This window comes from Cryptomeria japonica, chromosome 5 (genome assembly GCF_030272615.1).
Source record: "Cryptomeria japonica chromosome 5, Sugi_1.0, whole genome shotgun sequence".
In the NCBI taxonomy this organism is placed as follows: Eukaryota; Viridiplantae; Streptophyta; class Pinopsida; order Cupressales; family Cupressaceae; genus Cryptomeria; species Cryptomeria japonica.
Genome location: NC_081409.1, coordinates 43,261,912 through 43,280,672, shown reverse-complemented (window position 1 = coordinate 43,280,672; position 18,761 = coordinate 43,261,912). Strand labels below are relative to the sequence as shown.

Here is an 18,761-nt window from a genome sequence, read left to right as displayed (position 1 = left end):
TCGGGGGTTTTTGAACCGATAATCAGCATTGTGTTAATGGTATAATTGTAAAGGCACCGATCAATGGGTGCATTGATCGGTCAGGCATGACCGGTCAATACACCAATTGATCGGTTGCCTAAATAATATATATGCCAATTGAATTCATTTGGAGAAGACATAGAAAATATTAAATGATCTCTCTCCTTCAGACCTGCAGATAAAAATCAGAATTATTAGATATTGACATAATTCCTCATGTCCATATATAGCATTCATAGTTCATAACTTGTTCTTTAATTAAAATTGAAACAACTTTACACTCTATACTTCTCAAATTTGATTTCATGTTATTAGGTGAATGGAAGAAATTTGTATGATCAATGGTGAAATTCGTATATCCATACTACTAGTGGTTTGTTGATTGCAGACTTGCCTTGCGTAGTCAACTAGAATCATTCAGTTTAATCTTAACTTCAATTATCGCTGCTTCATTGATATGCATCAACCTGACGGTATCTATGCTTGTAGCAGTGATTTGAACATCACAAAGCCATCCTTAGAAGATCGCACTAACCTTGTGGAGATGATCCTAGCATGTCAAAGCAAGAATTAGTTAGAGTTTCATCAAAGGTCATCCATTGCTGTTACATTCTTAGTGTTAGAAATAGATCCTGTTCCAACCCTTATCCTTTTTCCTTTTTTTAAAATCAAGGGCCGGTGAAATTCCACGTTCTAGTAATATCCAAAGCAAATCAGACGTTCAGGTTGTCAAAAGTAAGTCCCCTTGTGATTCCAGCAAAATCACATCGTACCGCAAAGAGCTTATCCACACGTAGAGAACCTACACATCAGAACCTTGGAGTTACTCCGACTGATCCTTCAGCGAGATCTTCAGCAGTTGGGAAACTTTGTTCAAGAGAGGATAAGGTACCTTTAGGTATTTTATGGTGTGTTTGGTCCTGTACAAAAGACACATCAACACTTATATAGACAAGTGAGGAGGGAGTAGTTACAACTACCTTGTGACAAAATTAAATGCACGATGATAACTCATCTCTATCTAGAATGACACCTAAAATAACGAGCATCAACATTATTAAATGATTGTGTCATGTGACAACTAAGGTATCCTAAGTAAACATGTGTGAATATGTGCTAACCGAGAACTAGTTAGGAAATATCCTTATTCACACTAACACAGAGGACATCTTGAAATGTTCCTTAGCCCGCATCAACAAACCCTCTCCCATGCATTTCAATAGGAGTGTCATCACCCATTAGTATGTTAGGCAAAGAACATGTCTCTAAAGAGATGAAATCATCTTCTAAAGAATCAATGTGGTGCGAAGCACTCAAGTCAATGATCCAAGAATTTGGTTGTGAAGCAAGAACAACTAGGGCCTTACCCTTTCCCTTATCCTAACTTTTATTTGTTTCTTTAGAAGACTTTTGATGAACTTTGTTTGACTGAATCATGCACCTTGATACTTTTCTTTTCTAGAAGATGTGAAAGGTGATCAATTTGTTTCTTTAAAACTTATGTTCATCATGGCCATGCCTCTCACAATAAAAACACTTGACCTTTCTCCTTCTTAGGTTGTTCACCTTTTGATGAAGAGGTTTGATTATTTGGTTTTGAAGTAGGACATTCTTGATCTTTTTTCTTCTGACCTTTGATTTTGGTGAAATAAGTCAATCTTGACTTTCTCAAACCTTCTGGATGCTCTGGAAATGTTGAAAATGTCTCCAATACTACCTAAAAGCTGCAATCACTCAAATCTCATAGGAACACATATATGTAAACTAGATTAACGAGGTGCTTATTTTTTCCTTTAAATTGTTTTGATTCTCCAGGTCATACAAAGATGCAGGAGAAGAGCATACTTTGTTTTTGAGGAAAATATTAGCTCTCTATTAGTCTCAAATCTCTCTTTAAAAATGTTAGAAAATACATGAGCTATATTAGACAACACGACTCTAATACCATGTTAGATTATGCAAGAAGCATGAACTGAGCTAGGATTTGATGTCGGTCATAGATCACATGCAACTCCACTTGACAAATGATTGAAGATCAAAATAGCGGAATAAAGTGAAGTTTAAAATGAGAGAAAAATTGAGACAAGGCAAGAGAAATTGCAAAATACTCTCAATACTCTTATTGAGCTATCATTGAACTAGTAAAAGTGAGAGGAGAGTGCTGTATATATGACAAAAATAAGGCATATACATCCAAGAGGTGCATTAACTCCTACTTCCCATAAAAGTTGGGAGGCTTTACCTACTTGGTAAATGCCAAAACATGTGACATGACCTCCTTAGGTGAAGACAAAAAAGGAGTCATGAAAGGTGGCACATTAAGCCAAAAAAGGGTGAGAAATTCAACTATCCAATAACCTAATTAGGTAACGACAAAATAGTGGTTATGAGAGGTGGCACAACAAGCCAAAAGAGGGTGTGTTAACTCAACTACTCATGCATGTGAGAGAATGACACATGTAGCTTATGTATTTAGCCACATGTCCTCATATTAACTACTCCTAATAACTGAAGCAAGCTTAAAAAATATGTGTAGGAAAAGTAAATACTCCCTAACATAAGGAAAAAAAAACTACACTAGCATTAATATGTTGTCCCACTTCGTGAAATGGGTGTAGACTTGTATTGTTCAATGTATTCAAGCCTTCACAATTTTATAAGTACTTTTTAGACTTTGACTATTTGCTAGAGTTCCTTTATGCTTACATTATAGCATAGCCACTGAGATTATTGCTTTGCGTGTTTAATATTGTCAATTTGATTAAATGTTTCTTATTGTTACCTGTAACATGTTTTGAAGATGCAACCAGAATTACTAGGGGCCAATTTCATGTTTTTCTTTCATAAATACTGAGGTGGAAACTGGTTAGTGAAACAGATGTTAAAGATCACTTGATGGTGTGGCATTGAATTAATTCTCTAATTGCAATCATCTCAGCCTGGCTTATTGTATGGTTACTTGTCTCAATTATGAATTTGATGTTTTTTCTGAAGTATCCTTTACTGATATGTTAGGTTCTATCTATGCAAAATTGACTGGTACGGGGCGATACACCTTGAAGATGGACATCGCGCATTATTTCGATGGTTGTGGTTTGACACCAGAGGATATTAAAGTTACATACAATAGGACCTATACTCCAACTGGCATGTAAGTTCTTGTAGACTGTTTTTGAGAATGTGCTCTACGTACCAGTTCACCTGCTTAAAAATTTTCCTCAAAAGATTTGGATCCTGACTGCACACGCCTTAGTATATTGGAAATAAGTTTTAGATATGGATACATGTAAATTGTAACATATTCCTTGAGTGCAGGACATAGTTTTGTCACATCATTTGCTTTTCATATAGATGATATAGTGTAGATGTAGATATTTGTAATGTGCAAAACTCCTCAACTACATGATTACATTTTCTCTGCATTTGCTTCTTATATATTACCAAGTCCTATACTATGATCATTACTACCATTGTTTCACTACACACAATATTTCAAAATTTTCCAGTCATAATGAAATTTTTTAAGCTTTGCTGTTTTCTCGATTGTTATTTTTTGATTATTCTCATGATTTAGCCATGAACTGGGCCCTGTAATTCTCTTGCACTTTTTTTTTTGTCATTTATGTTGGGATATGCATTTTTTGGTTCTGTTCTCTTTGTAATCGTTTCTCTAAGTGGAAGCTACTCATAAGAAAACCTTTACTCCTAAATGTCTTGTATTTCTCTGTCCTTGGACTCAGTTTAGAATAACATTAGTGGAGAAGCATTTCTACTTCCAAATGTCTCGGGCTTCTTTATGTACTTAATGCAATACGACATTAATGAAGATGCTATTCCAATATGACCCTTTTCTCCATAGGCGAGGCTATTAATTTGAAATAATTTTGGAGAGTTTGGCCCTTGTAGTTTATGTCTCACACGTGATCTAACCAAGTTAAATCTCATTCCATATTTAAACCAATTACATCAACATGTTTCAAATGGATGCTTTTCATTTCCATTGGCAGAGGTGCTTCCTAATGGTACCCTCCCTCCTTACAAATCAATACCCAAAAATGGATACAAGTACAACAATAAGGTCGTAAAAATAAACTGCAAAACATGATTTATAGACCAAGGAAGAAACTTCGGGTTATTGTTTTGTATTTGTTTTGACAGAATTATGTGATTATGTCAGACCCGTTTTCTTGAATTTTTAATAACTTACCAGACCTTTACCTTATACGTCAGCTCATGTACATTGAAACCTATCGAGCTTCAATGTTAAGGATTTCAGACAATGTCTTTCTGGCATCTAGATAAACACGTTTCATCGTGCACCAGTTTTGTAAATGTTTACGCCTTACCTGATTATATTTTGTGAACATAATTTTTTCTTCATTCAGCAAAATGTGAGGTGAAAACTATGCCACTTAAATATGTAAATAGACGGGATTTAAAACCATCAGGAAATAGTTTAACTAAATATTATGTTTCTTTCGTCAAGGTGGTATTTCCCTTAAATATTTTGTTTGTTTATAGGTTTGTGCAAGGAACCAAACATTTTATGAGACATGAAAATGCTTTTTCAAGTGAATTCTAAAGGGCTCTTGCAGTTGCATTTCATTGGGATTTATTGCATTGACATTTACAATGTACATCATCCATTCTCTGTAGAATAGGACTATTAGAGGAACATGGAAAGTTCCTTCCACTATTTTAAGTTTTTAGGTTATCTTGTTTGCAGAATACTAGCATATTATAAGTACTGTTCAGTATTGTTCAATTATTTGAAATTCAGACAATCAAGTTTCCATTCATTTGTGAAGCATTTATCCTTGAAGTGATCTTCCTGTTAAATATGAGTGATCACTTCCTGATTATAAAGCAACAAAGGGGAGATTTTGTTTAGGGAATGCATTCTAACCTTTTGCTTAAGTTTTTGTTTAAATATGATTTGAGGTAAAGCTGTTTAATTCCCTTCTTGTTTTGGGCCTTTTAGGAAGGTGTTGGTTTTGCACTTATGTTACTGTTATATCATGTCTTTTCACTCTGAGGACCTGTTTTGGTCATTCAGGGCATTAATATGATATTTTTTGCTCTTTTTGCTTTCTTTTGATGCACATGCATGCTCAAATAATGCACATGCATTGAGCTCTTTTGTTAGAACAAGAAGCAAAATCCAGATCCATGGTTTCAGACTAAAAATAATTAATGGCATGAAAGCGAAAATGCCCTAGTTAAATAAACTTGATAGATGTAAAAGGGAATTCTTAGGACCTAAAATGTTTGTTCCTATTGCAGCTTAACTGTTTGTCAACCTGTTCAGCGTTGGAATGAAAACATTAGAAAAATATAGATACTTACTTGAAATTCGACTGAGATACAATGGAAGCTCTCTCAACCATGCAGTCATTCTCAGTCAAGGGGTTTAGGTGTTTAAATTGTTGGCTATTTACTATGGATTCACAATATCATATATGTAATGAAACTTTTTCACTGAAGTGAAAATAAAGTTATGAAAGCATTAAAAGGAGATAGAAAAAATAAAGGATAATATGATTCTTTGGTTAAAATGGAGATTAATGTAGAAAACTCTTTGAAAAGGAAGGGATAATTATATGTATTAAATGATAATAGAAGGAAACTTTTGTGAAAGGGTGTGATGGTTTGAAAGCCACCCTTTAAGGCTTATGTAAATCATTTATGTTAGACTTGGAAAGGAACATGTAGATCACTCAAGGAAGAAGGTGGTTTAGTGGGCTATGGCACTAGAGAAGGGGGCACATAGACTGTGTCCAACTTGTGCTACAAAGTACACTTAGGATTGTCCTGGCTAGGGCTTTGATTCATTTACATGGTGCATAAACACACACTATGTTTTTACATAGGTTCTCTAGAGTGTGCCATATCTATGAGGGCCAATGCTACTAAAATCTTCCTAGGCTGAGAATGACCATTCCAAGTGCTCTAATTCAGATAAGGGTTGTGTTGTGCGTTGCACACGCTCCTTGTCGCCGACAAGATCCCCTTTCCTTTTGAGGGCCTTTTTCATCTTCGCCCTGTTGAGTTCCGTGCAGAGTGTCTCGCGTCCTTTCGAGCGAGTCCGCGATTAGTCCGTAAGATGATGATGTTGAATGAAGGAGCCTGTGATCCCATGAGGTCAGTCGAGCCCTCGGGCACGAATTCCAAGAGAGTGTTCAAGCTTGTAAAATCGCCTTGAATAGGCGTGTGATGATAGAAGCTGGCAAAGTCCGCCAAGTAAGGGACAAAGCATCTGAAGGTCGTGTGAGGATCCAAAGATGCCGATTTTCGCATAAGAATAATGAGAGGGATTACATGATGTTTTTAAAGGTTTGCAGAATTTGTATGAATGTCGATTTTCGCCATCCGAAAGGTAAAGGAGGGGCGAAAGCCTTAAACTCACCCAAGTGCCGAAGCTCGCACCTTTCAGCCAAAAGGTCCGAAAAAGTGAAAAGTTGACAAAGTAGCCAAAAGGTCCGAAAAATTAGAAAGTTGACAAAGTAGCCAAAAGGGCCGAAAAAGTGAAAAGTTGACAAAGTAGCCAAAAGGTCCGAAAAATTAGAAAGTTGACAAAGTAGCCAAAAGGGCCGAAAAAGTGAAAAGTTGGCAAAATGCCCAAAAGGGCCGAAAAAGTGAGAAGTTGACAAAGTAACCAAAAGGGCCGAAAAAGTGAAAAGTTGACAAAGTAGCCAAAAGGGCCAAAAAATTAGAAAGTTGGCAAAATGCCCAAAAGGTCCGAAAAATTAGAAAGTTGGCAAAATGCCCAAAAGGTCCAAAAAGTTAGAAAGTTGGCAAAATGCCCAAAAGGGCCGAAATTCTCAAAGGGCACTTAAATTGCGAAGTTTTCAAAGCACTGAAAATCGCGTGAAGAGGTGAAATGCGCGAAAAATGCAAAGTTGGTGAAAGGGCTAAAAGTGCCGAAGTTCGTACTTCCTGGTAAAAATGCGAAAAGTCCAAAATTGACAAAAGCAACCAAAGGTCCGCAATTTGCAAACTTCGCCCAATCGCCGAAAATTGCGATTTCTTCAGAGGTTTTAAAATTGGCAAAAGGGGCCAGAGTGCCGCGCTTTGCAAACACATTAAAAGCTCCGAAATTCGCCATTCGAGGGTGAAGTGCGTGGTAAATCGCATGAAGATAAAGCTCGCAAAACCCCCGCAAAGCGGCTTCAACTGCTGAAAATCGTGACTTGAGAGGTAAAACGCGTGAAGGGTAATGCTTGAAAATAGAAGAAAAACCCCGAAGTTTGCCAAGGTCCGCGTTTTTAAGCATATCACACAGTGAGGCGGCATGAGTGTGTGCCGCCTACTCCATTCTCCATCGCCGAAGCCTTGCGTGGGGTTGAGACTGTAATTTCTAGAGAGTATAAACTTGCAAAGGCGCTTCATTCTCCCAAATTTTCCATTTAAAGGTGCTACCGTAACTCTTCTTTGAAGCATTGAAAGTCAAGGGGTTTTCGTACCTTGTAGGGAGTAATAAAATCGCTAAGTCTAAAATTCAAAAACTGTAGGTCCTTTTCAAACCATAGGCGCGAAAATTTGAATAAAGAGTTAACCGTAAAATTCAAATCGCAGGCTTCCCCACCCGAAAGTTGGAATCTGTTCTTGCAAGGCAAATTGTGCAAATTCTCGCCATTCATTTTCGTTAGGTAAGTGTGCTTCACCTCTCTCGGTTGTCTAAAATATTTGCAAATTGGATAGATGTGTGTGCAAAAAATTGATTAAAATACTTAAGTCTTGAAAATTGCATCTTTTTCCGCTTATAAAACATTATGCAAATCGATTGAAAACAAAGACTCGGAATTAACCATCCATTTCGAAATAAATGCCTAAGTGTAAATCCGCAATCGAAAAGCTTCACAAATATTCATGTCTAAATCAATCAAGCTTTTAGCTAACGAAATCATGCTGTTCTTTCAATTCGTTTTTTTGAACTGATCCTTGTATGTTGGCATATTCTTTATCTAGCCCGCATTACTTCTTTTATGTCGCCTCGTAATCCGCATCCAGCTGTGAAGGATAAATGCCTAAATCGGCGGTAGAATCATCAAAGATGCCTGCTACAGCCGAGACATCGCCAGCATCCAAATGAGATATCCCTCGTAAAGTCGAAAGAATGAAGTATCAATAACAAAGAGGGGGATTGAGGGAGTCAAAAGTTCAGAGTGTCTGGGACAGTGTCGGTGATACTGACTTGGGCCATATTGATATCCAAGATTTCAGGAACCGAGTCTTCTCCCCTAATGCCTACGACAGGCCTAGACAGATGATGGAAAGTGGCATCGCCCAAGCGGCGGGATTTCCTCCAGTAGTGCAGAACTATGAGTTAGTAGTGGAGGCAGCCCGACATTACCAGCCAAGTTCCAGATTGGTGCTCCTCGAGGACATGGTCCTCGCTAACTTCACCCCTGAAGCCATTGGTGACGCATTTGACATTCCCTTCCCAAACAACCCTATAGCAACAACTATGGACGAAGCACAAGGGGTGTATGATATGAATCCCGCCAGGTGCAGAACACTAATGAATGAAGAGTGGTACAAGGAGAGAAGACCTCCAAGTGTTAGGATTGGGAAAAAGATCCCTAGAAGCGACTTTCACAACGAGCATGGGGACATGGTCACATTGCTCAGCAGGATTATGGGACTTCCCCAATCCAACTACTTTGAAGAATGAATGTTTTACTTCACAGAGCAGGTCTTCGCTGGGAAATCCAAGTTTGACTGGGCCCAGATCATAAGTGACAACATCCACACTCAGCTGATCGAACTTGAGACAAAGAAGTACTGCACTATGACCTCTTATTTGGTCTACATGTTCGCCAGGAACCAGCCATTGCCAGGTTTAATAATGAAAGGTGAAATTGGGAATGGACCTGATCAGGTAAAAGTATATGATTGTTACCCACAGCTACACTATCAGGATATAGCTCAAAGAGAAAAGAACAACTTGGCCTATGCCGTTGGTCAATATGAGCGCGTCAATGACGACTTCACAATGCGCCTGGTTAGGCTAATGCAGGGAGGATTACACATAAGTCTCTCGGAGCAAGCTACTATTCTGGGACAAAGATATGGTGCCTGGTTCATCCAGTTCCCAAGGTTCTCCTACATCCGGATAGCTAGCTTTGATGGCACCCCTCTCCGACTTCCACGGTACCCAACCGACAAGATAGTTCTTATGGAGGTCGAAAGGCAGTCACGTCCGGCGGGCAGCTTACTCAGGGATAGGAAGCATGCTGGATTCGCATTTCCCATGATTATAGGCAACTAGGACATCCATCTAAAGAGCCCATCCCAAGCGGAGGAATCGTTTTGCAGAACTAGCCTCCTATGGCCTACAGGAGCGTTTTCCAAGGAAATGCTTTGATCACGACAATCTGGCAAGGAGAACCTATGGCAGGCGATGCAGATGGAAAGAATCAGTTGAAGATTATTGGAAAAACTGCTTTGACAACTATGAGGTCCGTAGGTGCGAATATTCTAGGCTGAGTGTGCAGCAAATGCGACTCTTTGAATACCGCAGGGTCCTAGATCAACTCATAGATTTAGGGAATTGTCTACAAGTCCGGGAATTTGAGGCAGTAAGGCATCTTTTACCAGGCGTTGATTGGTCGCAAGACCCGATCACTGATTTTGAGGCAGTCATGGCAGCCCCAGGAAGATATACAGACCAATGGTTGCATCAGGAGATTGAGCGACTACTTCATGAGGGAGTCCAGTTCACTTACCATTTATGGGTAGCCTTGATTCTCAGTCCTCCGAAGATGAGGGAACTTCCAGTGCACCTAAGGAAGAGATTGAAAAACCTGAGAAAAGGAAGAAGGCTAAGGCCAGCAGAGGAACTTGGACATCTAAAAGAACAAGAAGGGAAAAGATCTCCATTAGGAGACCAGAGGTCACTTCATCGTTAAAGGACCCTAGTTCGTCCGATGATGTAGTGGAACTATATTATATACCTGCTCCGCCTTCCCAAAGTGATATTGATGCATTTGGAGTTGATGACCCTCCCGCACCCGACATGCTAGACGTTGAGCTAAGAGCCATTGAACAAGCCGAGCCGGGTAACCAAATTGAGGAAGGAGAGATTCCATCCATTCAGGGGATTGAATTGCATGAACCCACCCAACAAAGCTACCATGAGTTGCTGCTCCATGGTACTACCAAAGATGACTCTACCATTCAAGGAGAGCAAAAGACAGAGGAGACCTGCGAGCTCAAAAAGATTGAAGAGCAACCATCACACGAAGGCACCTGACAATTGTTCAATGAAGTGGGAGAGAACTTTGCTGCGAGCAAAGAACTTGACACCTCCTCCACTCCTCCGGTAACAGAACAACTGAAAATTTGTGACGAGACGGTTGAGAACATCAAAGAGTAGAGTGCAAATTTAACCATAGCATCGGCCTAGACTGTACCTCAAGAATGGTTAATTGCCCAAGCCCAGCGCAAGGCTGCCACAAAGCCACCCATCGATTTGGAGGACATCTTCTCACGTATCGATCAAGCTAAAGCCAAGGGGAAGAAAAAGCCTAAGGCATATTCCAGAATAACCAAAGATGAGCAAAGGAACCGTACTCTTCACATCGCCACCCCGCCTGTAGACAAGCCAGCAGATCAGATCACACTGGTAGATTATAGCATCACAACCGTCCCCATCAGACGAGCCACTAAGGAGCAGGAAAAGGAGGAATTTAAAGATTCAGTGCAGAACATACTCAGGCAACTTGAAGAAGTAACAACTGAAAAGGACATGGATCAAGCTCGTGCTGAGCAGGCCGAGGGGTACATTGATCAACTCCCGAGGCCATTACACAATGCTTCCGAATCCCACATTCCCTCGAGGACATTGGCACAAAGAACCACAACGGAATTTGAAGGAGTACAGGTGATGCAGAGTGCTACAACGCTAAACTTGGTTAGCCCAAACAAATGAAATGATATTTAAAACAGAGTAAGAAATTCAGACTGTGTTGTTTTAACTTGGAGAAAATTACTTCTATTAAACTGTGCAAAACTGTTATGAAATGAATCTTCAAAATTCCAACAATTTACTGTTATCAAATGGACCCCAATCCTGGCTCTTCAAATGATTTAGTTGTCTGTCGACCTCAGTATTTCCTGTTTAAGCCTACGACTTTCTTTAGGTATGATATTTCCAATAAATCTTTGAGTTTGGAATCTTACTGTTCTCAACTGTGGGCTGATACTGTGGTTTAATCACAATGAATCTAATAGAGCTGTTTCCCTGTTCTGTTCTTAACACAGTTAATTGGCAACCAAATTCAACAACAACTTGTTTCACTCAGGAATTCCAATTCCAAGTTGATCAGGCTGGTTGGATTTCAACTGGTTTGTCAAGGTTGAGAATCGATGCCCACCTACGATGTTATCTCTTATGTGTTATCAGGAATTCATGTTAAGTGCTCTGTGCTTTCCACAGTCTTTTGGCAGTGAATAGTTTCCAAACTTTGTGCAGACTTTGTCTACAGCGATGGTTCATGGTCACTCTGGTTCCAAGCCAGTATCGGGTTATGTTTCAATCCTTGTATCAGTTTATGCTAACTTCAACACACTTTGCCGAATGAACCCTTTCGGTTTACTTTGAGACCCATTCCATTGAATTTACAATTCACTATGACCAATACAACAGTCATTCACGATTGCGCATACAACTCGAACATTTTCCGCAATGGGACTGTTTCTAAACTGGTCATCGAACAAATTGAAGTTTCTGTTAATCGGCTTTGTTTCAACACCGTTTTGAACCGTACGGGCTAGGGCACGCTATGTTTAGAGTTTTAATCTGGATAACCAAAGACATTGGCCGCATCGTGCAACAGGGTAAACTATATGGCACTGTTTGAACGGTGTCTATGAAGCAATATTCCCCTTAACAATTCCGTGCCTTTGAAATATTAAAAAGATACATCCTAACTTGTTCTTCACCAGCCGGCATTGTGATTCCGCGGTGGAAGAACAGTTAGGTTCTAGGTTTGCATAAATAAATGAAATACAACTTTCTTTTTAACACAGATTTTGAACTTATGTTATTCAATTTGCAGTCTGGTTCAAATGGCGTAGTTACATATTCAAACCACAGTGTTACCGCAGAAATATATTCATTTGATGCACAGTGTAAAGATGCACTTTAAACTAAAATCGAACAAGGAACTCTTCAATTAAAGAAACAGGGTATTCCAAAACTGCTTACAATTTTTAGATGTAAAATCGCTTACAATGCTTTTATGTCTGGTTTGTATCTGTTTCTCATTCCACTTCTTCAAACCCTGCTTTGTTCAAAACAACCGCACCACAGGAAAAAAAAACATGAAAAACAAAGAGTTTTCAAAACTGTTGTTTTTGTTTATTTCCTCTGCTTCGCAGACTCATGTTCCAACCATTAGTTGGACACCCATTAATAGATAGCAACAGACTCCCAACCGGTGCGAACCAGTTGGGGTCGTTGATACAACTGAACAACCGAGATCACAACAACAACAAGAATCTCCACTTAAACAACATTAAAAAAAATAAAACATAACAAAAAGTCCAATGGACTAAGAGATATTCAGTTTATAGGAATACCAAATAAACTCTTGACCACACAAGAAATGGACTAAGGAAATGTTACGAATTTCCCTTATTACAACCAAACTGAACAAACCAAACCAAAATCCTTGTGGACTAAGACTCCACAGCTTATAGGCATGCTGTAGGTAGCCATGACCACACAACAGGAGAGAGATGAACAAAAACGATCAAATGCAAATAATTACAAACAATTATACCATAACTATCGCATTGCCACAAGTGCCCTGCACCAACGGGATATTGCAAGGGCCGTCAGGGAATGGATACAAGGCATCAAAGGGAAGGGAGAACGAATCCTCGAAGAAGTAAAAGAAATGGCCCACCATCGAGAGACCACCCTGGTCAGACTATTGGAGGTAAAAAGGGAATCCCTCAGAATGCGTGAAGTGGCTGCCACAACTCTCCCCCTCGTAAGAGCTCTCTTTTGGACCCAGGCACATATCCCCACACTCTTCGACATCCTGCGCCCCCATGATATCGACATTTTCAAAGAATGGTACTAGACTATCACCATGAAGAATGACACAAGAGAAATCATTGATAAAGAACACGATGCATGCGAGACAATTCTGAAAGGCATGCAAGAACTCGGCAAGACGATCCTCCGATCAATGGTCTTGGGATGGCAAAATGACCTGTTCGATGAAGTGATACAGCCGGACTGGGAGGAAAGACTAGGGACGGATAGGATCACCTATTCCGCTAGGGACATTAGTTTTGCTGGTCAATTCCATTCAGACATGTTGTGCTTCAAGTGTAATCGTTCCAGCTGGAAAGATGGTTTGAAGCACGTAGACCAATACCTTGAAGGCATGTAGTATAAAATTCGTCATCCTCCTATGCCTCCATTTAGTTTGCTATTCCAATTGTGCCTCAGGTTCCAGCAGTATGTTCGTGAGGAACGTGCAGCAGGTCGGGACCTTTGGCAAGAATATTTGCATGGCGAGGATGAATTCCTGGAAAAGGGATGTGAAGCTGAAAAGGAAAAAGTGCTTTTTTTCTTTTAATTTTGAAAGGTGCACTTTTTGGCCAAAGGGTCATATTTGACTTCCAAGTCAACTAAGTGTAAACTTTATGTATGTGCACTTTTGGATTATTTTGGATAAGTTTTAATTACCTTTTTGGGTAGTTATTACTTCCTTTGGGGGTAGTTGCTGATATTTACCCTCCATTTATGGGTATGGGTACTCTTTTGTAAGGATGAATCTGGGCCTCTTGTTTAGATTAGATCTTGGCCATTCATCCATTTTAAAAGCCTATTTAAGGGATTGGCTTTCCCTCATTTTGTAAGAAGTTCATGGATTGTTGCTGAAGCTCTGGCGAAATTTACAGGATTTAATGCAAAGTTAAGACTGTTCCAAGTTTCCTTGTGAGTGCATGGTCTCCTTCATTTATTTAGAATTTTCAGTTATGTTTCTTTCCTTTATATAGCATTTTCTAGATAAACATCTGATAGAATCCTTGCTGTTCATACCATTAGGGAATGACTGATTGTCTTTCCTTCTGTATGGTTAACTTGAACCCTTCATATGCTTAGTTCGGTTATTGAATGCTTACTGAATGAATATTAAAGTTCTGATGTTGTATTTAATAGCATGAAAACTCAATTTTCCCTTGAAGATCGCATTAGATTGATGTAAGTATTGTGCTTAAATGGCTGGTAATGCTTAATCTAGTTATTTGGAGGTCTCAGTCTATTTACTGAATATGCTATCTTAGTTAAATAGCTTGGATTTTTTGTACCCCTCTCCCTATCTCTCCTTTTTCCCCTTTTTTTTACCAAGAAGAATCCGCAGTCCTGTTGAAAACAGTATCAACCCAACTGAAGCCATTCGATAAGCAAGGCTATTAAAGTTCTAGGGAACTCATCCAACAATTGCCCATTTCACTGTAAGTCCCCTTGTATTTCCAACAAAAAACACATCAAACCACTGAGTAATCCCGCAGTCAAGACCTGACAAACGAAACCTTGAGGTCATCCCCTTTGATCAAACATTAGAAATAGCATTAGGGATTTCCTTATCTCAAGAGAGGATAGGATACTTGGCGAGTACATTCTATTCTGCGTTGGCCGTATCGATTTTGCAGCAATGTGACTTTAGACACGTCAACAGGTTGAAAACCCTTCATCTTAAAAGATTTTGAGAATATGCATATAAGAATTTGATGATAATATGATTGATTTTGTTATTCAATTTACTATGTTGATAATTGATTATTTAATTAAGAATCTTTGCTAAATTATCACATGTATATTTTACATTGATTATTTTACATTAATTATTATCTTAATTATCTTAATTTCTAATATTTAATCTGTTAACTCTGCTGCTAATATTTAATAACTTTGGGAGAAAAGTGCCATTACATTTTGGTATCAAAGCCTAATCGAGATCCAAATTTGCATATAAGGTAGTAACATTTTGTTATTTGATGATTGATATGATTAATTCACAAATTTAGAGTGAAAAATAAGTAAATACGTTTGAGGTTACAAATATGTTGATGATAAGATTTATAAATATAAACATATACTAGAAATGTTATTGTTATTCTTACAGAAGTTCTACCTTTCTTTGTTATATATAAGGGTTTACATATAATAGAATATTGAACAAAATGCTAGATATCATATAATGTGATAGGATGAGGTTCTAGATGTGAATCAAGGGGTACTCACAATATGATGTATTCCTATGTAGTAAGAAGTCACATCTTCTGATAAAAAATGATCAAAATGGAAATGAGAAATGATGGGAGAAAGTGCCATTACATTTTGGTATCAAAGTCAACGTTTTGATTATTTGGTTATATTTTTAGCCCTTTGCCTTGTTCAAAACCAGTGATCCACGGGGATGCGTCTCCCCCCCGCCCCCCAAAGGCCCATGTCTCCGGGACGTGGGGACGGGGATGTGGCATCCCCCGCCACATCTATATTATAAAATTTAAATTTGTTTTCAAATTCGAAATTTGTTAAACTAGGCTGAAACTACATGCTTATTGAATTTATTTTCATTTTCATTTTGTGAAATGTAGCGTCACTATCACAATGAGCTTTCATGACATGAGTGAGGATGAGATAGAAATTCATTCTTATAGTGGAAATGGTTTAGAATATGAACTTGAGAGTAAGAGGGGTGACCATGGGGCTGATCCTGGAGCCCAATCTAGTTCCATGGCACGCGCAACTAGTATAGATTACCCTTCTGAGTTATTGGCACAATATGCTAAGGGTCCTTATGATCCTAGATCTCCTCTCAAACAGTTTGCATAAAAAATAGCAAGCACATCAGAGACAGGTGGTGGCACAAGGAAGTGGCAATGCAACATTTTTGGTCTTTCATGGTCTGGTAGCATCACTAGAGTTAATGCACACTTCTTTTTTGTGATGTCCCCTAATTAGTTATACTTTAAATTAACCTAAATTTGCCCAAATCTGAAAATAGGTAATTAAGTTTATAGGAGTACCTTTGTATACTGTTTTCCTGCAACACAAAATTAGGGAACACATATGAAACAATACTTATAAACTGAAACATATGCTAATGAATTAGATTGTATGATATAAATTTTAACGTATTAATTGCCATTAGTACTATATTTGTTACATGAGATCAGATTGTAGGTTAGTTGATCCAATTCTTAGTGCATTAGGGTAGGCTAGCTGGATAGGGTGTCCAAGAGACCCTCCACCCTAGGCCCAAGAGTAGATGCTACATCCCTCTTGGCTCCATGTGACAGGTGTTAAGCATCTATCATGGAGTGGCGTACCCTGTGAGGTGTCCTATCACCGGTCCGCCTCATCACAACTACTGCCTCTCTTAAGCCCAAGAGCAGATGCTTCATCCCTCTTGGCTCCATGTGGCAGGGGTTAAGCATCCACTATGGAGTGCCATACCTAAGAGTGGGTCCCTAATATACAGTGATCCATTTGTGATATTCTAGTGAAGTTGTATTTGTTATTCAATTCATCTCATTCTGATAATCAATTATATCTGACATAATTGTCATATTTCATTATATTACATTAGTGCCTTGTATTAGATTTTCATCAATGCTTTTTGTTAGTATTGCGTTGTATCAGTATTAATCATTTATTGTCATTATTCCATTAAAATCAATAAATTATTCCTTATATTATTAGCATTATATGAATTTGCAGTATTGCAATAATTTGTGCAAACTGAATTAATTGCATTATGTATTCTTGGATTTATGTGCATAATAATAATAATAATAATAATAATAATAATAATAATATATGTATGTATGTTATGTCTGACAGTATTGCAATTTTAATGTTGTTTGAATAATTACATATAATCTGCCTCTCAAATTAATATCATATTAATGCCACCCATTTGATTAAGATTATACACAACAGTTATATTTAATGATATACAAATAAGAACTTCGCTCCAATCCTTCAATTCATGAAGTAAGAACTTCGCTCCAAGTTGAGAGATCATGAAGTTGATATTCTTTAAATTTGTTTCATTCCTTTGATTCTCATTTTATCAACGAAGGCTTGAAGGTGTAGTCTGCTCCATTCTTTTCTATTCATGAATCTTGTTGGCATCCATCAACTTGTGAAGTTCAAATTCGCTCTCATAAGGCAATTTGTGAAGTTCACTTGAGGAGTGCAACTCTTGAAGTAATGATTTTGCTCCAAAACTCTTGAACCTGAAGTTCGCTCCCATCCTACAACTCATGAAGTAGTAAAATCGCTTCAAACCGGCAGCTCATGAAGTTCATTTGGCATTGTATCTACTCAACTCCCGAAGTAAGAACTTCACTCCTATCACTCAACTCCCAAAGTAAGAGCTTGGCTCCTATCACTCAACTCCCGAAGTAAGAACTTCGCTCCAAAGGCTCAAATCATGAAGTTGTTGAATTTCGCTCCAAGTTGAGAGATCATGAAGTTGATATTCTTTAAATTTGCTTCATCTCTTTGATTCTCATTTTATCAACAAAGGCTTGAAGATGTATTTTGTTTCAATCTCTCTTCCTTCATGAAGTTCGCTCCAATCTTCTCACACCTGAAGTTCGCTCTGTACCCTTGAAAGCTGAAATTCGCTCCGAACTGTGAAGTCATGAAGTCAAAACCTAACAAAGACTTAGAGATGAGGTGGATTACAAGTGATCACTTCATTATATGCTCAAACTCATTCTTTCACCATTTCTCAAGCAAAAGACTTAAGGAAAATTCACTCATCTATCATTCAAGAGGAAGTAGGCAACTTCAATGAACTCCTTAACAAGACTCTTGATTAACTGACATGACATGCCAACCTTATAAAGTCACTCGCTTACTTCACATTTCACATAAGGCTATTCACTCGACTCTTGGCCATTTGAGCACCTATACATCTCTAATGCAAAGGCTAATAGCAAAAGACTCAACATCAACTAACAACTAACTAAGCAGGAAAAAAGTGGGGGTCCCCATTTGCAATGGTGCAATGTGTGAATACCTCACAACACCTAGCATCCTTGCAACTTCCTTATTGCCTATGCATGATCCCTTGACGTAGATTTTTCGTAGTGCTTGTGTGGCTTCCTATTCCTTGAAACCATTAAGCCATCCTATCTAGCATGCGAACTCTGCCTTGCCATCACATGTAATATCCCTTGGCTAATCTGACCCTGTTTTGCTTATATGAACACCAAGGAATATTGTCATACATTTGGCATACAATGTTTGAAGCTGCTGTAGTGAATTCTTTATTTGTCTTCTTTGGGTTTGTAGGCTGCAAATGAAGTTATGGAAAGCTTCTAACAATGCAAAGTTGTTATAGAAATGATATACTAGCTGTTTTAGACCTTTCCACACATATGTAATGACTGAAATTAACTAGTACAGCTAGTTGACATTAAGCCAAACACTTGTCATGCATCCAAAAGTACACCTACAGCCATTAGGCATTTAAGCAAACAATTGGCATGAAAGCTAAATGGCTGATCAATGTTGAATGTGGAATATGCAAATTATATCTCCATTAAACATATGCAACCTCCAAATATTTCATGATATAATCATGATAGAAAATGATGCAATGAAGTAATGATTTTCTAATACAATGACCATAGATAGAAAACCTGGTATTTCAATGGCTGCCTTGATATATTGGTTTGATTCTCCTCATATG

At 38.3% G+C, this 18,761-nt stretch overlaps 1 protein-coding gene across 2 annotated transcripts in view; it reads left to right on the top strand.

Annotated features, from left to right (window-relative positions):
• Window positions 1-18,761, top strand: part of LOC131039944 (uncharacterized) — a 214,215-nt gene that overhangs the window by 73,217 nt on the left and 122,237 nt on the right. For both annotated transcript variants that reach the window (XM_057972801.2, XM_057972796.2), the window contains exon 2: window positions 3,037-3,172. In XM_057972801.2, coding sequence (XP_057828784.2) covers window positions 3,037-3,172 — 136 coding nt within the window. The remainder of the gene's footprint in view (window positions 1-3,036; window positions 3,173-18,761) is intronic.